General features: G+C 34.5%; 1 protein-coding gene across 3 annotated transcripts; it reads right to left on the bottom strand.

The window, feature by feature from the left end:
- Nucleotides 1-25,865, bottom strand: dtna (dystrobrevin, alpha). 3 transcript variants are annotated; one of them, XM_067377201.1, is made up of 24 exons: nt 25,707-25,865; nt 18,735-18,802; nt 17,569-17,649; nt 17,254-17,467; nt 16,980-17,065; nt 15,658-15,812; nt 14,760-14,865; nt 14,453-14,619; nt 13,099-13,223; nt 12,939-12,947; nt 12,732-12,815; nt 12,273-12,344; nt 11,483-11,575; nt 8,972-9,059; nt 8,468-8,556; nt 8,273-8,386; nt 5,990-6,086; nt 5,860-5,880; nt 4,028-4,220; nt 3,694-3,783; nt 3,528-3,612; nt 3,297-3,417; nt 1,638-1,675; nt 1-1,543 (listed from the first exon to the last, which is right to left on the bottom strand). In XM_067377201.1, the coding sequence occupies exons 2-23, from the start codon at nt 18,799-18,801 to the stop codon at nt 1,658-1,660; spliced, it is 2,175 nt and encodes a 724-aa protein (XP_067233302.1). In that variant the 5' UTR covers nt 18,802; nt 25,707-25,865; the 3' UTR covers nt 1-1,543; nt 1,638-1,657. The 3 variants fall into 3 exon arrangements, with proteins under 3 accessions (XP_067233302.1, XP_067233300.1, XP_067233301.1); XM_067377199.1 differs by lacking the exons at nt 1-1,543; nt 1,638-1,675; nt 3,297-3,417; ... (10 more) ...; nt 12,732-12,815; nt 25,707-25,865 and adding an exon at nt 23,136-23,321 and having other exon boundaries at nt 12,903-13,223; XM_067377200.1 differs by lacking the exons at nt 1-1,543; nt 1,638-1,675; nt 3,297-3,417; ... (10 more) ...; nt 12,732-12,815; nt 25,707-25,865 and adding an exon at nt 19,304-19,338 and having other exon boundaries at nt 12,903-13,223.
- Between the last annotated feature and the right edge of the window lie 1,044 nt (nt 25,866-26,909).

Below are 26,909 nucleotides of genomic sequence, written 5' to 3'. Positions count from 1 at the left end.
TGCAAAATCAATGAAAAGTGCAACGTCTGGCAGCAGGGTGCGGATGCTGTTTTTGTTGTCTGAAAAAGCAATGCTCTGAGTAAACTATGAGATCAATGTGAGCACTGCAGTGTGACAGTAGCAAATCAAAGAAAAAAACATCAATGTAAGAGTCTGGAGATGGACAAACCAAACTAGTATAGTGGACATCTTTACAAGGAATTCATATTCACCAACAAAATCAATCCAAGCATGATAATTATGTTCTAAATCAACATATCGTACACCAAAAATATGCTTTTCTTAAAAGGCATCATGTCAGTCCTTGAACATCATAACAGAACATTCAGTAGTGTCAGATGCTGTCACGCCTGCAAAATGTCTGCATTTGCAAATTAAATAATAGAGCATGGTAAATATTCCCTTTGGAGTCAAATAGTATTTTCCTTTGAATCCAGAGGTACAACGTTTTGCATGAAACCTGTCAAAAACATGCCCTGGTCATATTTGACTCTAAAATCCAAAGAAAAAAAAAAGTTGCTTAAAGAAAGCATAAAAATCAAATTTTGCATAAAGAGAATGAAGAACCAGTAAGATTTTTTTGCAATGCAATGATGTTTTAACATGTTTTACTGCCAAATTATTTGTAATGCAAGAAAAATCTCATTCTCATCATATTTAATGATGTATTACGAAATGTATTATTTAGTATGAAATATATGATTTTATTAAAATGGTATAGTATATACATGAAGCTAATATCCATTACTACTACCGATAATTTAGGCTGATATAAATAAAAGTGTTGTATTACAATAAACATAATGTCACAATGTCAGAAATATGTCAGATGTTCATTTTCTTCACGCAAAACATACTGCATTTTTATTTTGGGGATTTTAAAGTTAAACGTGACCTGGTGACATTCACCCGTTTCTGGACTGTTCTTATTAATTAAAATGAAAATGTATGTCGTTAAAAATGAATATACTGCAACAAAGTACACATACCTATTAAAATGAACTTAGTCTACTAAGCTAAGGCAGTGTATTTGTGTATCAAAGTCTATGACGAAGTCTCAAATTGTTCCACTCTCAAAGAGAAACAAGCTACAACACAATCCTAGTATTTTATATACTTTAAAAGACCATCAGGTCAGAGTATTCTGCGCTTAATGTACAATAAAAGATGTTGTTTGTAAAGATAGCAGCTTCAGTAAAGTCCACCCCCACTTTGCCTAACGGATATTTCAATACAGTACAAGTTTTGAACAGATACACACGAAAACAAACCAAACTCAACACATAAACACCAAGTAAATGAAATAGTCTCGTAATCATTGGGTTTATGGCACTGGCGGTGTTGTAGACAGTTCCATTATTTGTCATTTCCAAAGTCAGTTCACAGTATTGTCTTAAAACATTTTGTAGATTCTAAAAATATATTTCTATATTTATAGATTGGGTTGTGTACCACAGTATTGTTATAAGTTGATGCTTTTCAGAAGTGTCGTATGTTCCAGCTCAGGTCTGGTTGCACAGTGCTTCAGAGTCGCTCCGTCTCCCTGTGATGACAGACAAAGACAAAGAAAAACGTTCATTTGAACCATCAAACACCGCTGTATTGCATCTGTCACAGCGCAACTGACGAATACTTACCATTGCTTATTTAAACGCAGCTATTCTTGTAAGGTCACCTGAAAAAAAAACAGCATTGAGGAAAGTTTAAAATTCAACGGCTTTCCGTACCATGCTAAAATGACCTGAATATCCAAAAAAATGTCATGGTAATAGCTGATGAAGACCTTGTTTGGTCGAAATGTCAACTTTTATGAGAACAGATACAGCAGTTTGTCTTGTTTTTCACTTTTTCCGTTGCATGCATGACCCGTGGCAAAACTCGTACAGATGCAGTTAAAATGAACATCATCTCGGCCCTCAAGAACAGGTGCCTGGAAGCAGCCTGAGGATATATTCATTACAATGAAATATCTATTTGCTTTAATGGATATTTCACTTCTATTTCATCTAATTTCTATAGCAATTAAAAAGAAATCAAATTTGATATATGATGCAGCGTACTCATGATACACCATTGGCATATTTCCCAGAATATCCATCCAAAGTTTGATACTTAAAAATGGCTTTGGGGCAGATAACAATATTGATGTGAATACAGAAACATATGAGGCATTATTTATCTTTTTCTATCTTAAATATAAACCACTTGTTGCATCCATGCAATGTTATTTAATTTAAGGCAAAATCAATGTTGCCAAATTACACTACCGTTCAAAAGTTTGGAGTAAGATTTTTAAATGTTTTTGAATGAAGTATCTTCTGCTCACCAAAGCTGCATTTATTTGATCAAAAATTGTTAAACAGTATTACAATTTAACTTAAATATTTTCTATTTTAATGTATTTCAACATGTAATTTATTCAAGTGATGCAAAGTGAATTTTCAGCATCATTACTCCAGTCTTCAGTGTCACATGATCCTTCAGAAATCATTCTAATATGCTGATTTGCTGCTCAAGAAACATTTCTGATTACTATCAATGATGAAAACTTTTTTGCTGCTTAATATTTATGTGGAAACCGTAACACATTTCCAGTATTCTATCTTATTCTTAAATCAATGCCAATTGACCTTTCACCTGGAGTTTGATTGACAGGCGATCTAACCAATCATAACGCAGAATCCGCCATTTTGTCCAACAAAGTAGTCAGGAGAGTTAGTAGATTAACATCAGTGGACTTGAACTTGAAAAATGGCGTGTACTGATGCGTCTTTCCGCATTTGAAACAACATTCCTTCTGATGTTCATTCATGTTTATTTGATGCTATAAAAGAACTAGTAGGAAGAGATGATCGGTTCACGAGCCGCTTGAGCTGAGGTGCTACAGCAGTCTGTCACGACACATTAAAGAGCCACAAAACGGTATTTATTGTTTCAATTTCTTTAAAAATTACAAATTTTGAGACTTTGCTTCATATCAAAGTAACATGCTCTGTGTTGTGTCAACGCGTTTTCAGTGTCCTTCATAATGTATTTTTCACTGCGTGAGAACATGATGGCTTGTTAGACGGCCAATTCTTTGTGAACAGCCAATTCTGTGAATAGTTACTGTTTAACAGCACAATAATGCAAAAATTATAAATATAAGAGTAAAACAGGGACTGATGTTGGTTGGTTCAGTCATTCGGCACGGACAACATTTCACATGCAGAACTCTTACTGCTGCATTTATGCTTTTACTTTGAAATCCTCTATAAAAAGGTCTTTGTAGGCTTCCATATGTTCAAGTATCTCACCAGGACGTTCTTGTCCTGTTCCTGTGTGTGTCTGAGGCGTTCCTCCATGTTCAGCTCTCTTTTCAACTGCTTTTCCAGATCATGTCCATAGAAATCCCCAGGCTCCATCTTACTTGCTGCCCTATGAGACCAGAAACACTGTGAGCACAAGCCCAGGAGATCCTGACAACATGTAATCACCCACTTTAGCAGGTGAAAAAAGCAGCTGATCTAGCAAAATTTCTTTGTTACCCTGATCTTGAAGCACTCCGTCCGTGGAGAACATCTGCCATTGGGAATGTGAGGTCAGAGATGCTGTCTGTTTCACTCCCAGCCTCTAAACATCATCACAGGCAAAGTTTAAACAACTTTTTCTATCATTGGTTGTGTAAATAGTCTGTGTATGATGCAACATTACCTGAGTTCAGTTCTTTTACCAATGAAGACATTGTGTTGGTTATGGAGTCTGCAGCTACCAGGAGATCATTTCTTAAATTCCTTCTGGAGCCTTCAAAAAATAATCATATTAAATATATATATATATATATATATATATATATATATATATATATATATATATATATATATATATATATATATATATATATATTGCTGCATAATTCATGTAACTCTTCTTAAACTATGTATTTAACCAAGGATATTCCTGTAATATTAATCTGCAGTATCACTTTGTTTTAATTGGCTAAACTGATTGGCCGAAATCATTTTAAAATGATCAAAATGTTCGTTACCCTGAGCGAAGGCCTGCTGCACCTCTCCTCCCAGGCCCATCAGTGAGTCCTGAGGTGTTTGACTGGGTGTGGTATTGCCAGATGTTGATTGGACGGGCATGGGGATGGGTGTGGTATTGCCGGATACTGATTGGATGGATGTGTTGTACGTGTGGCTGGGGGAGGAGCGAGGGGAGGAGCCAGGGCCTTGGTTCTAGGGAACAAAAGGAGATTATATGATTGTAAAATAAAAATCAAAACTGCTTAATGCAGTGTTGTTATTGTTAACTAAAACTAACACAGGTTTTTAAAGACCCTTTTAAGACCAAGTAAATAAAATTTAAGGAATAAATCAAAGGGAATAATACTTCAATATGTTCTCTAAATGTAAATGACTTAGGAGAAACACAATGAGTTGTATTAGCAACACTTCAAAGTTTAAAAGTACAACTTCCTATAGATATCCATTACTTTTTAATTAATTTTCCAAAAAAATGTAGCTTGGATCACTCTGTTTTTAACCATGCATATGGACATACCTTCTGATCACACTGCAAAAAAGCAGTGATCTTCAGTATCTCTGTCTTGTTTTCCAGTGCAAATGTATAAAATAAAGACGCATTTACTGGAGATGCAGAGTTATATAAAATATGATGTCCTTTTTTTCTGCAAAATTGATCAAAATTAAGTGAGTTTATGATTAAACAAGAACAAATATCTGCGAATGAGCTCAGAAAAATCAATTTAATTGAAAGGGTAGTTTTCATAACTCATTGACAGACATTTGCTATCGTTTTAAGCATAAACTCACTTAATTTTGTTCAGTTTTTCAAGACTTCATTTGCACCTCAAGTAAGAAGTTTACATATATGTATTAGAAAACAGGACAAAATACGGAAGATATTCATTTTTTTGCATGCAACATTTAATGCCATGACTATGAAATTAAGACTTTCTGCTCTGAGACCGTAAGACCTTTTTAAGGTTTTTGTTATTTGACATAAAGGTAAAATATTAGATAAAACTTAAAAATAAAAAACCTTAGAAAAAAGTTACTATGGCAACTAACTAAATAAAAAAAAGTTGAAGTTACAATTGCTAAAACTAAAACTGAAATAAACATAAATTAAAGCTAAATATAAATAATTAAAAAAATAATAATAAAATGACAAGGCACCTAAAAATTATTAAAACTTAAAATTAAAATGAAAACTGACATTTTAAAAAAGAAAAGCTAAATAAAATAATAATACATACTATAATAGCATATAAACAATACTAAAAAAAACAAAAACACTACAATATTAGGTGCCCATAGTGTCTGAATAAGTGTCAAAACATATCATAAATATAATAATTTTTTAAGAGCAATATGAAGTCCTTTTGCAGGTAAATGGTTTACTGAGTACATTGCTACAGTTTGTGTTCTGGGTGGTTGCTAGAGTATTGCTACTAGTGTCACTGATGGTCAAAAGAGTAAACCCCTAAATCTCAGGTCCCCATATGGGATTTCCCCCCCTAATCATTCATGTCTATAGCACAGACAATAAGGGACTTTGAGTTAAACATGAAAGTGTATTATTATTATTTATTATAGGGTTAGAACTTTGTTCAAAAACACATAAAGAAGAATTACAGTATGTGATTGACATGCCAAAATGTAGTCACTCTGAATAACAGCATGCATTAACTTTGTTTTGCGCAATGCTAAATGAACAAATGTAAGTTCTGTATGCCAAAGACACATCCAACACAACACATTTCTTATTGTAGTTTAACAAACACACGCCATACAGTTAATCTTAAGTCAGATGAAGTAGATTAATGCACAGTTCTGTTACTCTGAGACTTACAGCTCTTTTTAGCTCTTCTTCCTGTAGATGGAGCAGTTCAGCTCATTAACAGGGATCTCCACATTCTAAATGCAACTTTTTAAAATTTTGCAATCATCAGTTGTTTATGTGGGTGAGAGAACTTTTCTACCTTTAACAGAAGCATGAGCTGTTCTAGTTGGACCATAAGTTCTCGACGGCTCTCCTGAAGGGCTGACATCCTCTGCTCTAACTCCTCCTTCCTCTGCCTGAGACAGAAAGAAAGCCACAAGGTTATCAATATATAACTTTGACATGAACTAAAAATGAATTGTGCAACAACAAACATCCCGAGTGTTGTTTATTTGCATGTGTTCTCTGTGCTGTTTACTACCACATTCACTAAATAAATTATGCAAATTGCGTAAACACACCCACAAAATCAGTTCCGAACACAATTTGCATGGTGTAGTGCCTGGTAAAACACCCAATCACACCAAGGGCAATAACTATAATGATAATAATAAATATCTGGTTCTAAAAATCATTCTAAATATAAAAGAATAGTAGAGTCCACACCACAACTATAACAATAATGGCACAGAGAAACAATATTGTTGGAATCACTTCCAGCTGATGAATGATTAAAACATTGACAGCCAATCAGAATCCATCCTGCTTTAAAGATCTCGAGCATTTAAAGTAACAGACAACAAAACTGCAGCGAGCTCTTAGAATAAACAATGATATAGTCAGCTGGTGTGGAGGCTAAAATAGTTATTGTTATAGTCAGAGCTTGGCATGAACTTTTTTGCTCACCAGCCACTGTGGTTAGTGGTTTTCTACGGAAGAGGATTAGGGCCAAGCAATAATAAAAAAATAAAACCATCTCGAGATTAAAGTTGTTAAATTTCGAGAAAAAAACTTGTTAAATTTCGAGAAAAAAGTCGAGATAAAATGTTGAGAATAAACTCGTTAAATTACGAGAAAAAACGTGTTAAATTTCGAGAAAAAAAGTCGAGATAAAATGTTGAGAATAAAGTCATTAAATTATGAGAAAAAAGTCGTTAAATTACAACTTTTTTCTCGTAATTTAATGACTTTATTCTCAACATTTAATGTTTATTCTCAACATTTTATCTCGACTTTTTTCTCGAAATGTAACGACATTTTTCTCATAATTTAACAAATTTGTTCTCGTAATTTAACGACTTTTTTCTCTTAATTTAATGACTTTATTCTGAACTGTGTTAAATTTCGAGAAAAAAGTCGAGATAAAATGTTGAGAATAAACTCGTTAAATTACGAGAAACAAATCGTTAAATTTCGAGAAACACGTCGAGATAAAATGTTGAGAATAAAGTCATTAAATTACAAGAAAAAATGTGTTAAATTTCGAGAAAAAAAGTCGAGATAAAATGTTGAGAATAAAGTAATTAAATTATGAGAAAAAAGTCGTTAAATTACGAGAACAAATTCGTTAAATTACAACTTTTTTCTCGAAATTTAATGACTTTATTCTCAACATTTAATGTTTATTCTCAACATTTTATCTCGACTTTTTTCTCGAAATTTAACAACATTTTTCTCATAATTTAACAAATTTGTTCTCGTAATTTAACGACTTTTTTCTCTTAATTTAATGACTTTATTCTCATAATTTAATGAGTTTTTTCCTCAACATTTTATCTCAACTTTTTTCTCGTAATTTAATGACTTTATTCTCATAATCTAATGAGTTTTTTCTCAACATTTTATCTTGACTTTTTTCTCGAAATTTAACAACTTTAATCTCGAGATGGTTTTATTTTTTTATTACTGCTTGGCCCTAATCCTCTTCCGTAGTTTTCCAAAGTTACTAGCCACTAGCATTTTCACTGGCCACAATTTTGACATCAATACCATGGGGAAAAACTGACATCTAGATATTTTTAATATTATCTTATAATTAGGCAGCAGATATATTAGGCTGCTGTCACTTTAAGACCTGACGCATGCATGGATCCATTATACTGTTACACACATATGCATTTTATTTCTGGACAATCACAAATCTTCCACAAATCTGTGGGAATTAGTAAAATTATGCACAATACATGCAATCCCACACCAAGATTCAAGCCCTGTAACACCAACAATATGTATATGTAATATAATGTTACTAGAGTAAAACCACAGTAAACTTTCTAAATTAAAGGACTAGAGCTTCTTTAAATATCCATGCTTGACTCAGTTCACCATTTAAATCTGCATTGGTGATATCCACAAACAGGAAGTAGTCTCAGTGTTGCAAATTGCTTTTAAAGTACTTTCACTCATTCATGAGAGGAGCCATGATCAGGTTACGCTCACTTTCAGGACAGTCTATCTCGTAACCATCAGCATCTGTTGTTCACCTCATCCGATCGGGTTTCAGGTCTGATTCACGGCTGTGTGTGTGTGTGTGTGTGTTTACCTGAGCAGTCTCAGTTCAGCCAGTAACGTTGGGTTTTGTTGGTTTTTGTCTAATGGAGGCTGGGAAGCTTCTTCATGTTGTTGTCTCAGGCGTTGTATCTCTTGCAAAATCTCCCTGAATATACACAATTTATTAACTTTATGGATGCAAATTTAAATAACTGTGCAAAACAAAAATAAACAGACTCAAACTCACTTGTTCTTGTTCTCTAGCTCGGCGATTAGTTGCCGCTGTTGTTTGTTGGTGTCCAGACAGAGAGAGATGTCTGCTGGGACTCTGGTCTTCTGTTAACAATAGTCAGATTATAGTTGAACAGTTAATGGGTTGATGACATTAATTTATTTACATGTATCTAGAATGATTAAAGATGAAGTGTGTCATTTCTGTGCCACAAGCGGAATTGCAAAAATAATGGTTGTTTCCAAACTGGTTTTCCAGACACTCCCATTGTCCATAACATCCTGTCTCTGTCTATCATTATTTGGACAAACAGGTAGCAAACTTAAAGCACTGAACAATTACACTGAACTGATTTAATTGACACATTTAATTGACTAAAATACTCTTAAAGCTACTTATGAAAAGGCAAATTTAGAGAATTAAATTAAAAAGTCAATTTAGGCAACCATCATTATTCCATTAATATTCACTGAGCAGTTGAATGTTTCTTTGAATGAGCATTCTGATTGGCTGTCTTACCGCTGCAGCTCCATCAGCAGCCAATCGGGAGGCGTAACGGGCAATGAGGCAGTGCTCATCATCTTGGTTTTTACTGCTCTCCTGGAAACTATCAATCAAGCGAAAGGAATGGAGCTCAGTCATCTTTCTTCAGATTCACAAAAGCATTTACTGTAACATTTATATAGCAATTAGTACCCTATGCAAAGTTTGTGTATATATATATATATATATATATATATATATATATATATATATATATATTTGTGTTTTCAAGTTGAAAATCACAAGAAAGTTCTTGCAAAATTTATAAAAGTAGGTTTTATAAATCAAAAGAACATATTTTTAGTACAATTGGTCACCAATAATACCCTAATGACAGAAAAAATAGCATTGCCGGCACATTTCAGGATCTAAGCAAAGCATGAAGACCATAGAGCCCCTGTTTCCCCCAAAAAACACTGCAATGTTAGGAGCAAAGGCAAGGATAATCTCCATATAAGACATCTTTGCTGGGAAAACACAGCCATAGCTAAGGGTGTTGCCTAATGGGTAAACATATAAGCATATGTACTGTAGCCAAAAGTATAGGTTCCTTTGAACGGTAATAATCATGTCCTTAAGCAAATGAGCCTTCACTTCAGATTGGAAAAAAGACCTGTTTAAAGACTAGTGGCCAAGATTTAAGTAGATAATTGATGGTGTATTTTCTGTTTTTGCATACCAAATAGATACTCAAATCTCCAAGAATGATATACTTCTACACAAAATCCACACACACAAGACCCACTTACACGTTCATATATTCATCATTAATCAAATTAGAATTTTATACACCATTTAATATTGGATGGGAACAAATTATTATTCCAAAAGTGTTCCAAATAGATAAAATGTTTGTCTTGAAAACTAAAGTTTGGGATGGATTTCCTTAAGGACATTTTTGTCATTTTTTCAGTTTTGTTTTTTGATAATTTTGCCTGTTTTAATGCCAACTTCATAAATTTTATCATAATTTCACTATTTCACCTTCATTTCTTTTAATTATCTATTTTACACTAGGTACACATAATAGTTACACTCAGGACATTAAGGACAAAAATGTCCCCATTGAAACCCATTAAAATTGCAATTTTTGATCCCATGGCCATTTAACCATAAAATGATGCAGTCTTTGTTAAAAGGCTCTCATTCTGTTGGCATGGATTCAAAATGAAAATTTTAGCTATTTTTAACCAGATTGCACAATTTTCACAAAAATCACAAATCCCAGTGTTGTGTACCAATGGAGCTTTTCTGGAATCTTATGGAAAAATTTGGTACAAAATCTTACTGAAAAACAATTTTTTGAGATATCAACCTCAAATTTGGAACACAACTTAAGATTTGATTTGGCTTCGATTTGATTCAAGCTGTTTCTGTCTAAGTATCTCAGAGTAACTTTTTCTTTTTTTTTTGAGTAATCAGATTGATGCACAAGGGTTAAGTTGGCATTATGTATTTAATAAGCAAGGGAGGGGTGTTGTTAATAGTTCTCGTGTTGAACTATTGTGTGCATAAATCTGGTGCAATAGAGCGCCACAGTAAACTTGCCACTTTTTCAGCACCTCTGGTTTCAAATATTTTTTTCCATTCATTTTCTCCATAGACTCTGAAGAGAACCACAGCATTACAACATGTGATTGCAGCAAAAACTACAAGAAAATATGGAAAAAAAAAAAAAAATTGTATACTTCAGATAAGCAAGATATGCATTTTATCACTTCATGCATTCCCTGGGAATCAAACCCAGTCTCGCTGTTGCTAGCACCATGATCTAATATCTGAGATACAGGAATGCTTTATAAACCCAAAAAAAAGTTAAATATGAATCTACCGATTATAAATCAATTATAAAACAATATTTATGTACATTTATATTGCATATATAAATAATTTGATACTTGATTATGTCATTTACTATGAGTGTGCATTCACTGCTGAGCTGTTTTGGCACAATTCCTGTTCCCACGACAACAGATGCTTCTCTAATATAATTTGCTATCAATTATGGATAGTGTAGTTCTTCACTGGGAATTCAGCAATTAAACATGATTTTGAAATCACACTCTCTATAGAAGCATATTGCTAGCTCATGGTAGTTCTCTGCTAAACGTTTTTAATACATTAGCACTAAAACTCAGTCTCTCTATGGTGAAAATGAAGGGCATTTTTACTTCTGGACTGCTGTGCTCTATGGCAGTGAAATGCAATATGATCAACACAGAGTAAATACACAACAGAAAGCCTAGCCAGTTAGCAAGCTGCAAACATATGACAGAATTGTGGCCAGAATAGTCACCATCCCACATCTGGCATCTCAGGAATTAAATTAGGAACATTTAAAATGTGGAAAGACCCGCATAGTTTCCTCATATGATAGTTTGGCATTAACAATGTTATACTGAATTCTGCAAATTACCAGATTGACATGGTGACCTAAGCTATAAAAACAGATTAGGAAGAAAACTGCCACAGCAACCTCAGACTGACCATGAACGGTCCTTTCGGAGGAGATTCACATAAAGTCCGATAAGTATGTGCTCGTCAGCGAGCCTATCCGCAATATCGAGGCTGTACTGAACCCTGAAACCATGTTTCAGAAACACAGATGATGTCACAAAGTGTGTGATGACTTTAAAAAGAAACATGTTTCTGCAACATTTTGCAGTTGTAATGGTGTCAGACAAATAATGGAGTCTAAAAAGTATTCTTATGATTCCACTGTGCAATAATGCATTATTTTAACTACATTAGTTAACATGAACCAACAATGAAAAAGATAAAGCATTTATTTCTTCTAAAGCATGTATTAACATTAGTTCATTTTAACATTTACTAATACGTTGTTAAACTCAAAAGTTGTATCTATTAATATTATTTAATGCACTTGAGTGGACATGAACTGACAATGGACAGTTGTATTTTTATTAACTAACATTAACAAAGGTTAATAAATACTGTAACAAATGTATTGCTCAATGTTAGATAATGTCAGTTAATGCAATTGTAAAATAATACCAAAAACACAGAATGCATCTGTAATACAGAAAGCAAATATGACTTTAGATAGAGCGGATGACATATTTATCTTGAAGCAAATGAAATTGGGTTGCGGGGATGGAAGTACAATCCATTTAATATGTTATAATGTTCAAAAAATATATCTTTTTTACATTTGACATTGGTCCCATTGAAAGTCATTACAAGATGATCTTTGATTATTACTTCACACTTGCTTAGAACAGTTAATAGTGACATTATTTCATCCAGGTTAACTTACCCTTTCCCTTTTAAAAGATCTGGGGTCGTACGGGAAAACAGCTTCATTTGCTTTGTTTCATCAGGAGCGCATCTTTTTACCCCCAAAATGAGACATAATAAAACAGATTAATGAGCAACACATGTATACTTAAACATGTTTATAACACACCATAGAGGTGTGTTCTGATCATTATATTTATTATATTTTAATTTTAATTTTGTGCTTTTCTAATTTGAACATCTATGACAGTAGGATAAGCATATTCATCCATCACCCATAGCCAAAGCACAACCAAAACAATGTTCTTTTGCAAAATGCATGCATTTTTGTTTTTCACCGCTAGAGGGCCAAAAGTTACATAATGTACCTTTAAATGTATATTTCAATTAGCTAACAAGGCAACATTTCTAACTTAAGAAATATACTAAACCAAAATAACTTCTGTTGAAAGTTTGTGTTGTACAGTATTAAACTCACGTTTTGCTGGAGTAAGGGTTTCCTGAGGAAGGCATGGAGTGAGAGAGCATGTATTCATTTCCACTGGTCACAGGTCTGGGAGGCCTGGAGGAAATGCAAACAATAATTGAGACGTTGCGACCAAAACATGCCATACTGCAGTGCCAAACATCAAATCATTGTGAAATCCCACAACATATGAGGATATATTCCTCTCACTTTACTTACCATGTGTCCCTGTTTTCCAGCATAAAAGCGAAAAACACAAGGCAGGAAAATGTTAGCATGTACAATTTATGTTAAATTCAGTGTACAGCAATATAGTAGATTATTTTGCACTTTATCTGAGCAAAATGTGCTGGATATGGTGCTGTCCGATATTACATACACAACATGAGTGAGGTTGAGCGGTTTCTCAGGTGTATCGGAGAACATCGGGTAAGGAGGCTCTCGATTGGAGGCACAACTCAGAGATTTGCTGAGAGCATCCGACAACTTCTTAGCTGGAGATTTCTGGAGAAAAATAAAGGACTCTATTGAACCAGAAGAATTAAAATCCATAAGAATTAGAGATGCAACGATACTAAATTTCTCCACCGATACGATAGCCGATTATTAGAGTTAAATCTGCCGATACCGATAGTTTGGGGGTTCTGCCCCCATTTTCTTTACACAAAGCCCAAATTCAGTGCATTTTCCTTTTGATTTACAGGTTATATCTGTCCTGATTATCGGCTGTTGTTAAACTATCAGCCGATACCGATTATTGGCCGATATATCGGTGCACCTAAAATAAGTATATGAATATGTTTAATGGAAACATTATGGAAAACAGAATTTTCTTTGCTCTTTTTCTGAATTAAATGTAAATGTTTAATGTAAAAATACAACAGAGTATCATAAGAGAAAATGTTTACATATAGAGGTCTTAAAGGTACAGTAACAGATAATAAATGTTTAATTCTAATAGTCAGAGATGGGGTGGTACAAATTATTTATTCACTTTAAATTATTGCTTTCTTTTGGAAAATATTGAGTAAAATACATGTTTATTTCATTTCAGCAATTTTGTGTACATCTCATTTGCCATTAATAAAATTATTGTACTGTATGTACACAAACTGTTCAAAAGTTTGGGGTCTATAAGATTTTTTTCAGTTTCCACAAAAATATGAAGCAGCAAAACTGTTTTCAACATTAATAATAATCATAAATGTTTCTTGAGCAGCAAATCAGCATATTAGAATGATTTCTGAAGGATCATGTGACACTGAAGACTGGAGTAATGATGCTGAAAATTCAGCTTTGATCACAGGAATAAATTACATTTTACAAAATATATTACAACATTTCTTATAAATGGTAATAATATTTCACAATATTACAAAACAAATGCAGCCTTGGTGAGCATAAGAGACTTCTTTCAAAAACATTTCTGAACCCAAACATTTGAACGGTGGTGTATACAGTGTCAATATATAGGCCATATTGGCATTGGCGACTGAAAAACCCATAAATCAGCCACTACAAATAACCTTGACAGAAATATAAAAGTACTTCATATAAAAGGAAAAAAATTAAATGCTACCAAAATGGCGAATTCATCGCTCAGAGTTAGAATTAGACTGGTGGTCGTGACATTTAGTATAAAGGAATAAAGTGATGTGACTGTTTAGATGACGAGACTCAGGCCGTCACTGACACTTACTCACAGTCACGCTCCCACATGGCCGTTCACCTACCCATGACATGTACTCCTTCATCTGGTGCTGGTTGCTATGGCTGCCCGAGGCATGGCCCCTCCAGAAACACTCTTGGCAAAGTTGGTAATTATCACATTGTTGGCAACGGTAGCGGAATCCCATCATGCTCTGGCTGTGGCAGTAGGAGCACTCCACAGGATGGAAGACTAGAGAGGAGATGAGCAAAAGAAAGTCAGCACTACTAATTGAATGCAGTCACAATATTTGTCTTTCATTTAAGTGTCTGAAGCTAAGCCATATATATGTATATGTGTGTGTGTTGCTTCAAAAATGAAGAATGACGCACCGTTTTCAACATTTGCCAGCCGATGCATCAGCGGTAACCAAACCAGACACTGAGGAGGAGGATCCGACATGAATGTGTCCAGAAACACATTGAGCGAGACCTTTTTCTGTGGAAGGCCAGCGGTTAGTAAACAAATGAATCAATAAATACCATGTACGTAAAAGTGCAAAACACTGTTTCTTACATTCTCTAAAGAAATTGTGAATGGTGCTTGCCCACGCAAAACATGCTGGTGGTCGCAAAGACGCTGCTATGCATTTGCAACTGGGTGGTTATGGGTTTTGCATACTAAAATCTTGCTGACTATAATAATTCAACCTGTTTTATTGTCTGCCATTTAAAAGTTTGGGGACAGTAAGATTTTTAAATGCTTTCTGAAAGAAGTCTCTTATGCTCACCAGCATTTATTTAATCAAAAATACAGTAAAACAGTAATATTGTGAAATTTTATTATCATTTTAAAATAACTGTTTTCTATTTGAATATATTTTAAAATGTAATCTATTCCTGTGATCAAAGCTACATTTTCAGCATCTTTACTCCAGTCTTCAGTGTCACATGATCCTTTAGAAATCATTCTAATCATGAAAATTTTTTATTAGGATTCTTTAATGAATAGAACGTTCAAAAGAAAAGCATTTATCTGAAATAGACACATTTGTAACATTATAAATGTCTTTACTGTCACTTCAAATCAATGTTAGTTCATCCTTGCTGAATAAAAGTATTAATTTCTTTCAAAAACAAAATATAACAGATCCCAAACTTCCGAACGACAGTGTAAGTCTGATTGCTTAAGTATAAAATTGCTTGAATAACTTTGAATATATATATATATATATATATATATATATATATATATATATATATATATATATATATATATATCTTCACAAACCTCTTGTGGAAAGCAGGTTCTTGTGGACTGCTCAGTGTACCCAAAAGATGGTCCCTCAAAAACCGTCATGGGCAGTTTCAGCACCTCCCTTAGGAACTGGTCAAACTGTGAGTATATCATTACACCATTTGGGTCCGATATCTGTGAAAATACATCTTAAGCAAAAAAGACAAGCATCAGGAGTGATCAATTTCATAAAAAAAAAAAATAAAAAAACTATGTTAATTTTGATCCAGGTAGATTTTAATAACCCAAAGCATGATGCAGATAGGAAACAATTTCCTTATTTGGACCACAAAACCAGCCGTAAGTCGCACGGGTATATTTGTAGCAATAGCCAACAATACACAGCAAGTGTTAAACCAAATCTGCTCAGATTACATACGGTCCTACTCTATATAGTGTTAAAGTAACACTGAAGCAGAGTTAAAGTTAATGAGATAATTAATTGATTAAGTTATGATTGAGCATTAGTGATGAACACCTGCTGTTAACAAGCAGAATCACAGAAGAGAAACACAATAACTACAAATGACTTCCAGCCACAGCCCTAGATGAAATCAACTGAAGATAAAAGACATTAAATTAAACAACTCCACAAACAGTATATTATCTCATTAACTTTAACTCTGCTTCAGTGTTATTTTAACTCTATATAGAGAGGGACTATATGTTCTCTGAGCAGAGTTGATTTAACTCTGGAGATTTTACTGTGTACATCGTATGGGTCAAAATTACCAATTTTTCTTTTATGCCAAAAATCATTAGGATATTAAATAAAGATCATGTTCCATGAAGATATTTTGTAAATTTCCTACCGTAAATATATCAAAACATTACTTTTGTAAGTGGATATGCATTGCTCAGGACTTAAAAATTAAATGAATTCAAAGAATTCTGAAAAAAAAAAAAACATATTAAGTCACAAATCTGTTTTTAACATTGATAATAATAAGAAATGTTTCATGAGCTGCAAATCAGCATATTTCTGAAGGTAAGCATACAATATATATTTTTAAAAACATAAAAAAAAAGTTAAGGACCCCAAACTTTTAAACGTTAGTGTAGTCTATAGTTTCCTTACTAGGAATGATTCACCAGAAATGAGGAAAAAAGTTTTAACTACACCCCCAACTACTGACATGGTCATGAGAGGCAAATATGCCTCATGGTTAGAAGTGACTTTCAAGTAACGACAGCTGCTCTGACCTTTAAAATGATGATAGAATGATTAATCGAGTCCATTCACTTAAGCCTCCATTAATCAGCATCAAACCATTGAACACTCATCAGTTCAAAGGCAAATCCAAAGTGAAACTTACATCTTAGTTTATCCAAAATTTTCCCTCCACAGAGGGCAGCCAGGGCCATCTTCACCACAAAAACAGAGATCTTTCCCACACCTTCCCTAGAAAAGACACAACTGTCAACTTACACATTTAGATGGTCACATAAGTAAGAGATGTATAAAGCAATTCTTGTCAGATCAACTAAAGTGTCCTTATGAATGAGCTGTATTCTTTCTACTCTTAAAGAAATGTCATACTAGACTAGATACAGATTTAAGGCAGCTCTGCAGCTGATTCTGTTTCTTACGGGTCGTAGGCCGCTAGCAGGAAGTTGAGGAGGTACGAGATGGACTGGTCTACATTGATCTGGTGGGTTGTGGGCAAGCGCTTGTTCAGCTGGTAAAAGATGGTGGACAGTATTGCTTGCAAATGTGACACTGAGAACTCTGTGTTGAGGTCCATGGAGTTGAGTCTGTTTTCCCGGAACACCTCGATAATATTCCAGATATCCACCAAATGCACTGCAAGAAGCGAAGAACAATAATGGCAATATCTGGAACTGCATAATTTCCAAAGACTGATGTTACTGTGAAAACACAACAGTAAACACCCTAAAACTTACAGTTGCACCTCTTCTGAATGAATCTCAGCTTGCATGCTGTCCTATATGTGGACAATCTGATGGAGTCCAGATCTAGTGCACCTGTGAGATGAAAACATCACATTTAGTGAACATACATGGCAGACCATACAGCTTAAATCAGACTAAGCTGGTTTAAGACGGTCTAGCTGGTCTTCTAGCCTTGTCAAACTGGTGGAATTGGCAAGTGGTCAAGAGTCAAAAAATAACATAGCTCGTCTAGGCTGGAAGAACAGCTAAAATTACCCCAAGGTGCATATGACGCCATAATAGGTGCATATGACTTTCTTCTTTCTGATGAACACAATCAGGGTTATATTAATAAATACCCCTTCCATATTCAAATTACGCAAAAAAGTAAGTTGAATACGGAAGACGCTTTGGTGGAAGCTTGATATTTTACTTTATAACTTGTTAAATATTGATATTTTTCTAACACAAACACATTGCTTTGCTTTAGAAGGCCTTTATTAACCCCCTGGAGCACGTTTATGATGGATGGATGCAGTTTTTTGAGCTTCATACTCATTGGTCCCGTTCACTGCCATTATAAAGCTTGGATGCGTCAGGATATTTATTAATATAACCCCGATTATGTTCATCCAAAAGAAGAAAGTCATATATACCTAGGATGGCTTGAGGGTGAGTAAAGCTTGAGGTAAATTTCATTTGAAAGTGAACTGATCCTTTAACAGGGAAATTCATGTGAAGAACTTTAAGCATGACTACCCTATCAATACAAGTTGGGGTTGGTAAGATTTTTTAATGTTTTTGAAAAAAAAGTCTCTTCTGCTCACCAAGGCTGCATTTATTTAGTAAAAATTGTGAAATATTTTTACAACTTAAAATAGCTGTTTTCTATTTGAATATGTTGCAAAATGTAATTTATTCCTGGGATGCAATGTTGAATTTTCAGCATCATTACTCCAGTCTTCAGTGTCACATGCATTCAAACAGCATTTATTTGAATTCAAAATCTTTTGTAACATTATAAAAATGTAGTTAAAAAGTAAAAGTATGCATCCTTACTGAACAGAAGCATTTATAATCTTACTGACCCCAAACTTTTGGACAGAAGTGTATTTCCTATTATCAGCATGTTCATGCTTCAGTATGGACTACAACCAAAAAATAAATAAAATACATACGCATTTCAGCAAACAGTAGTCTTCTGTCTGCCATGGTGCTGCTGTTGCGGCCCGACTCTTCAATCATTCTGCGAAACATCACACATACAGAAAACAAAAGGACAGTGTGACAGGCATCCCACAGCTGTGAAGGCAAACTGGGCTGCAAATAGACCTTCTGAGGAATTAGTCTTCAGATTTGCACAAAGTTAATTAACAATTATGATGGGAAAACAACATTTATAATGCATTACAATGCTCTCTATAGTTTTGAGCTGTAAATCCATCAAAACTCCACTGCAAATTTTATAAGACTGAGAGAAAAAACCCTGTTAAACTAAAAATACACAAGATAAACTCAAGACACTGAAGTGCAACATAAATGTCTAATTTGACTTGCTTCAACCAAGTAACAGATGAATTTGCAACAAAATGGCAAGTTTGATCAGTCACACAACCTTTGACGTCAACAACAAAAGATCCTCCTTTTTAAAAGTTGATAAGACAATAGCTATCCTAACTATACACAATTATTGCTAATTGTATTTCATTATTTAGCATTAGTGTTTCCCTGCTGTCTGCAAACCTACCAGAATAGACCTGTGACCCACCACTGACATGTTCTTTGCTGTAATACGTGTGTTTATCTCCCTTTCTTCTACAGAGACATTTTGTTATGATTCACATTACAGGCAGTAACAGAGGTTTTGGATTCCACTTGTGACCTTGATTAAACATAACATTTTAAAAGATCACTGTCTTGTGACGTTCAGTACAATGCCATCTTTTTTTACTGCGAGCAAACAACAGCTGTATCGTCTACTTCAACTGCTGACAACAAAATATAAAAAATATACAGAGCTAAAATTATCTGCAAGCAAAATTATCTGTATAAATACAGCTAATTATAAGCTTATTATTATTAGATTAAATTATCTAATCTGAAAGTCTCCATTTTGAATTTAAAGTCTCAATTCCAATTTAAAGTCTCTATTTTGAATTTATGCAGTTACAAAAAAAAAGTATAACATGTTTTTTAGCATGGTTCCTTGCAATACTTGTAAATATGATTAATATGGAAATTATTCAGAATGAAAGCACCATAGTGAACTCCCATTCAAATGTTGGGGTTGGTAAGATTTGTTAATAGTTGTTTTTTAAAACAATTCTCTAATGTACACTAAAGTCTGAATTTGATCAAAAATACAGTAATATTGTGATATTATTACAATTTAAAATAACTGTTTTTGAAACAGAAATCTTTTGTAACATTTTAAATGTCTTTACTGTGACTTTTGATCAATTTAATGTGGCCTTGCTGAATAAACTTATGAATTGCTTTAAAGGTACCGTAGAACGTCTTTTTAAAAGATGTAATATGAGTCTAAGGTGTCCCCTGAATGTGTCTGTGAAATTTCAGCTCAAAATACCCCATCGATTTTTTTTTATTAATTTTGTTAACTGCCTATTTTGAGCCATAATTATATATGCATTGATTCCTTGCGCGGCCCCTTTAAATGCTCATGCTCTCCACCCCCAGAGCTCGTGCTTGCCTTAAACAGCATAAACAAAGTTCACACAGCTAATATAACCCTCAAAATGGATCTTTACAAAGTGTTCGTCATGCAGCATGTCTGATCGCTTAAATACAGTGTTTATTTGGATGTTTACATTTGATTCTGAATGAGTTTGATAGTGCTCCATGGCTAAAGCTAACATTGCACACTGTTGGAGAGATTTATAAAGAATGAAGTTGTGTTCATGAATTATACAGACTGCAAGTGTTTTATAATGAAAATAGTGACGGTTCTTGTCTCCATGAATACAGTAAGAAACGGTGGTAACTTTAACCACATTTAACAGTACATTAGCAACATGCTAATGAAACATTTAGAAAGACAATTTACAAATATCACTAAAAATATCATGATATCATGGATCATGTCAGTTATTATTGGTCCATCTGCCATTTTTCGCTATTGTTCTTGCTTGCTTACCTAGTCTGTTGATTCAGCTGTGCTCAGATCCAGACGTTAATACTGGCTGCCCTTGTCTAATGCCTTGATCATGGGCTGGCATATGCAAATATTGGGGGCGTACATATTAATGATCCTGACTGTTACGTAACAGTCGGTGTTATGTTGAAATTCGCCTGTTCTTCTGAGGTCTTTTAAACAAATGAGATTTATATAAGAAGGAGGAAACAATGGAGTTTGAGACTCACTGTATGTCTTTTCCATGTACTGAACTCTTGTTATTTAACTATGCCAAGGTAAATTCAATTTTTAATTCTAGGGCACCTTTAGAAATGTTTTAGAAGATTGGTTCTTATGTAATGCATAAGCTACGCAATCAGATTACTTTTTGAAGTAACTAGTAAAGTAACACATTACTTTTTCAATTTACAACTAAATATCTAAGTTACTTTTTCAAATACACTGTGTGCAGAATTATTAGGCAAGTTGATTTTCTGATCATATTTTTTTTTCAAGCACATTTTACCAATTCCAATCCACATCAATCTTAATAACTACTATTAATATTGTTTTTAATCATTTATAAGTGATATATAATTGTTCATGAAGGCTGTAAATGAAAAATGCCCTATATTCAGGTGTGCAGAATTATTAGGCAGGTTTTCTTTTACAGATAAAATGAGCCAAAAAAGAGATTTAACTCAGACTGAAAAGTCAAAAATTATTAAATACTCATGAGAAGGACGCAATACTAATGTAATACTAGAAATTGCAAAGTTAAAGAATTTAGAATTTATCTTCCAGAATCTGGCAGTAAGGTGTGGGAGTTCACTTTTAGTCCATCTCTTATCCTGAAATGTCCATCTTGCAGAGATGGACTAAATGATCTTCCAAAACTTACTGCCAGATTCTGGAAGATAAATTCTTCAAACAGTGGTACAAGAGGATGTGGTGCTGGTCCTTCAGGAGTCACTCTCAAGCTGTCTGTCTATAAGGCCTATAAAAACCCAGTCTTCATGTACTTTATAACACTTCAGCTTGTGATTCTTATTAAGAGCAGGTCGCTTTTTAGGATTCTTCACCTAACCTAAGTCTCTGAGATCCTGACACCTCACACTTCTGAAGACTCCAGGTAGGTTTCAGTACTGGGAAATGGTGGCGCTGGAGACTAAAGGGTTCCTGATGGTTTCACACTTAATTCTTCACCTTAATTCTTAATTATTTTGCAGTTAACGTGTCTTTTCTTCTCCAGCTGTTTTTGTATGACCCCGCTGACCCAATGAGCATTTCACTGTCCAATGGTCATGCTTTAACTTTGCAATTTCTAGTATTACATTAGTATTGCGTCCTTCTCATGAGTATTTAATAATTTTTGACTTTTCAGTCTGAGTTAAATCTCTTTTTTGGCTCATTTTATCTGTAAAAGAAAACCTGCCTAATAATTCTGCACACCTGAATATAGGGCATTTTTCATTTCCAGCCTTCATGAACAATTATATATCACTTATAAATGATTAAAAACAATATTAATAGTAGTTATTAAGATTGATGTGGATTGGAATTGGTAAAATGTGCTTGGAAAAAAAATATGATCAGAAAATCAACTTGCCTAATAATTCTGCACACAGTGTAAGTAACAGCTGAAAGGTTTGTTTGAGCTGCGCCCTCTACTGTACAGGCGTAAATATGCAATTCCTTCAGCGTGAGGCTTATTCATTTCACTTTTGGTGTGAAAGGGCCTTAACATTTGCCATAAATAAAACTTTTTTTTATTGTTATTAAAAAACAAACAAGCAAGCCCAGTCCAGGTGAGAAAAAGTAACGCACAAGTAATGTAATGCATTACTTTTCACAAAAAGTAACTACTTTTTTAGGGAGTAACACAATAATGTAATGCATTACTTTTAAAAGTAACTTTCCCCAACATTGGTTCATAACATCACAACCTTAAATGCCATGCATTGAGAATGCGTTCATAAAAAATTGCTCTTAATTTGCTCGGAGGAACTTTAAAATAAGCTTTTCCCATCTCTTTAAAACAGCACCTGGATTAAACCGTGAGAGGAAACATGAGGTTGATCTACGAGTTAAACTCCGTCCTTCACAAAGCTTTTAATGCTCAATTAACTTTAAGGAATGTTCAATCACAATCCCGGAGATCCAGGAGTTCAGAACCACACAGGGACAAAGCACTACACATCCAGCCATCGATATCAAATTCACCTGCAGATGTGAAAAATATCCAGAATGCACTGCAAATAAATTAATCCATCAGTAATGTGACACTTATCTACGCTATTGAACTCACATCAGAGATAAACAAGCTGCCACAGCGCAATTAAGTGTAATTTAGTGTTTTGATTCACTGCATATATCATGTTAAACCAAATGGAAGAGATATAAACAAACTATTGTAATAAAAACATCTAAATTATCACAAACACACAGGACAATTCAAACCAGATACCCTCCAGAAAGCACCATGGTCCTCCTCTTGCTTATTTATGAGTGACTACAACAAGTCCGCAAGTTTTAATAATGCGTTTCGTCAGGTCAAAACACAACAAAAGCGGCCCATAGAGTTCTTGGCAGCCGACTGAAATAAGAACCCGTAGGGATCCAGCATGTGTTGCCTCTATCTTTAACTTCCAATGAGCGAGACTCACATTCTTGCTGGACTTAGACAGCTCGTTCAGCTCTGGTTGCAAGTTTGTACCGTCCTGTAGAGTTGTTTGCAGTTTAAAGACTCTCTGTGTGAAATTATTAGGCAAAATGATGAGGCTACGCAAGGATGGCTCGATAGAGAGGACTGTAATTCAAGCCCTCTAATGGGACATTTCTAGAGAGATCCCATATTTCACAGAGTCGGTCTTCTAATCTTTCAGTCTTTCTCCTTTTATTGTGGCTCTGGGATCTCTAGGTCTATAAATATCATTTTGGACAGTCGGTGGCATCCAGGCATTTTGAGGCCGACTCCGTTTTTTTGTCACTCCCTGTGGGTGATTTATTTAGTACGGCAGGTTGAATGAAAAACATGAAATTGTGCTTTTTGATTTTGTTCGCCCTTGAAGTCGGTTGCTAAATAATGCGTACAGATCTGACCTGGAGGACAAAGTCATGTTCTACATAAAGCAGCTGTTCGGAGTATCTTCAGCGAGTAATTAGCACTGGATTACTCGCATTAAACCGTCTGTGGGAGGAACTGATAGCAGCTAATGTTGCTGCATTTTTCCAAAACTACATAATGCATCTATTTGAGAAACAGCATTGCTACAGTATGCCTCATATGAAGCTGACATTAATGCAGGCTAAAACGGTCTTGTTTTGCTTAAAGTCCTATGTAAAATCTATGTTCACTTCAGAATTAATATTTTCTGTTAATTTACTCACCCCCATGTTATCCAAGATGTTTATGTCTTTCTTTCTTCAGTTGAAAAGAAATTAAGGTTTCTGAGGAAAACTTTCCAGGATTTTTCTTCATATAGTGGACTTCAATGGGGTTCAACGGGTTGAAGGTCCAAACTGCAGTTTCAGTGCAGCTTCAAAGAGCTCTACATGATCCCAGACGAGGAATAAGGGTCTTGTCAAGTGAAAAAAAAGTTAAAATGACATACTTTTTAACCACAAATGCTCATCTTGCACTGGTCTGCGATGCGCCACGCATTTCGTAATCACGTTTAAAAGGTCACGTGTGACATACTCCATCTCATTTTCTCCAACTTCAAAATCGTCCAACATCATTGTTTTACATTTTTTTGTAAAGGGTGTTTGACGTCTTTGCATGTTTGCTTTGTAGACACTGGATCGGTACTTCCACCTACGTCACGTGTGACCTTTCCAACATGATTACGTAATGCGTGGCGCATCGCAGAGCAGTGCAAGATGAGCATTTGTGGTTAAAAACTATATACATTTTTATTTTTTTTAGAAAATGACCGATCTTTTCGCTAGACAAGACCTTTATTCCTCGTCTGGGATCGTGTAGAGCACTTTGAAGCTGCACTGAAACTGACATTTGGACCTTCAACCCGTTGGTCCCCATTGAAGTCCACTATATGGAGAAAAATCCTTGAATGTTTTCCTTAAAAACCTTAATTTCTTTTCAACTAAATAAAGACATAAACATCTTGGATGACTTGGGGGTGAGTAAATTATCAGGAAATTTTAATTTGGAAGTGAACTAATCCTTTAATTGACCAACTGATCAATGTTACATTATATAAAACATATAAAGCTGTCAATTGAATCCCAACTCTATCCGCAGCAAAGTGAAGCATTACTCAACCTGATTTTTCCACCAGTCAGACACAGTATAACTGCCTGTATGCTACTCTGATTGTCATGGTACCACCATGAAGCAGCACAGCACTCTGGGTAAAGATCACAGCCCTTTCAGACTGTGATTTACATGTAGCTGTTTACAGCAAAGTCTTTCTAATGTTGTCTTCTCATTCATCTCCATTTGTTTTATGCACATGAACAGATGGGTTCATGCAATGGTGCACTTTAAAAACAACATGTAGTCTATTTAATATGACACTGCAAATAAAAAAAAAATAACTTAATATGAAAGCATATTAACTTTATGTGCACGTAAGACTTTCTATTATGAATTTTCCAAACGTCTTAGCATTCAAATTACACTTAAAGTACAGAGAATACAAATACAATGCCAACAATATAGGCCATTTGTAAGATGGCTACTCACTGAAAATGTTATGAATACAACATATGAGGAAAAAACCTAACATACACTATACGAAATTCTCAACCAAATGTATACAAGTATAAATATAGTATGCATGCAATTTATAAACACTTATATTACAAAAAATAAATACAGTAAGACATCATAGCTCTGGGAGTGCAGCCGATGATTTAGCACATAACGTTCCAGATACATACTATTAATATCATACTTCCAGAATCTGCATCATGCCTGTTAGTAGTAGACTGTGGAGCATTCACAATGAAGCTCTATAAGAGGCGTCTGGTTCTCTGTGCACTTGCTACTCACCAAACGCCTGTCATCGCCAAAACGGGTTTCAGTTCTGCTCCTCTGCGTTCAGTGAAGCCCATCTGCGCTAAAACGATGCACTTTATCGAAGACAGTTTCAGCGTAAAAATAAGAAAGTCTGTTTTCACTAGAATTAGACTCGGCAGAGAGCGCCGCGGATCTCAGACCTCCTCTGCTCATTTGCTTTGATGTGACGTAATGCGCCTCTCGCGATGACGTAATGCGGAATCTCTCCATCGGTGCTCTGCAGAAATGTTAAATAATATTAGTAAAAATTAAAGAGGGGGGAAATCGTTTTTTTTTTTTTATTCAGTATAATATATTATAGATTTTAAGAATATAGAAAATGAGAAATGTTATGTGTGACATTTAAAAAAAATATATATGTATTTTAATATAATATATTTTTGAATTTTAAAGATTTTTTTTTGCTTTTGAGGCCTAAATATGTATCGCTATATATATGTAAATGTTTTTTGTTTTGGGTTTAGCTTTATTTCTATCCTCTTGAAGCATTTCGTCTATTTTTTCTTCTTCTTCTTCCTTTTATTTTACTGTGGCGCAATGTGTCCTAAAACTATTCATCACCCAGACTAAACTTAATACGTGATTTTATTTGCCATTCAACATCAAAACCTTCGAAACCCTGAAAGGCTTTTTTCACTTTCTCAGTTTTGTCTATTGTGTCCGTGGTGAATGAAGGCCTTCCTGTTGCCTAGTAACCGCGCGCGCACGTTGAAAGCGGTTGAAAGCGGGGGGCTGAAAACAAAGTATGAAACAGGCCGCGACGTGACACAATGCCGAGATATGTGTCAACATTTATCATATCGCGCTTGATGGGTCAAAAATAAAATAAATATATTTCATGGCTGAACGTGCTGCGGTTTAACTTAGCGTGGAATAATGTAAGTATTGAGAGCGTGAATCACAGTCAAACCTGTTGTGTTGCTGTAGTCAGCTGATATGCGACTATTAACCTTTCTTTAACCTGGTGTTCATTACTAATTAACTTAAGATATCAGTATTTATTTAGTGCAGGCGGTAGTTATAGAGCTGTTTTGCTGCATGTCAATGTCACAAGACAAATCATGTTTCATAAAGCCAATGTTTACCACATAAACATCTTTTAAAAATCAAAGTACCATAGCATACCATAGCAATGCAAAGCATTGGGTTTAGTGGTATGACAATATTTGTTGATTG

Source organism: Chanodichthys erythropterus, chromosome 23 (assembly GCF_024489055.1).
Source record: "Chanodichthys erythropterus isolate Z2021 chromosome 23, ASM2448905v1, whole genome shotgun sequence".
Classification (NCBI taxonomy): domain Eukaryota; kingdom Metazoa; phylum Chordata; class Actinopteri; order Cypriniformes; family Xenocyprididae; genus Chanodichthys; species Chanodichthys erythropterus.
Note: the sequence above shows the minus strand (reverse complement) of the source record. Positions and strands in the feature narration are given on the sequence as shown.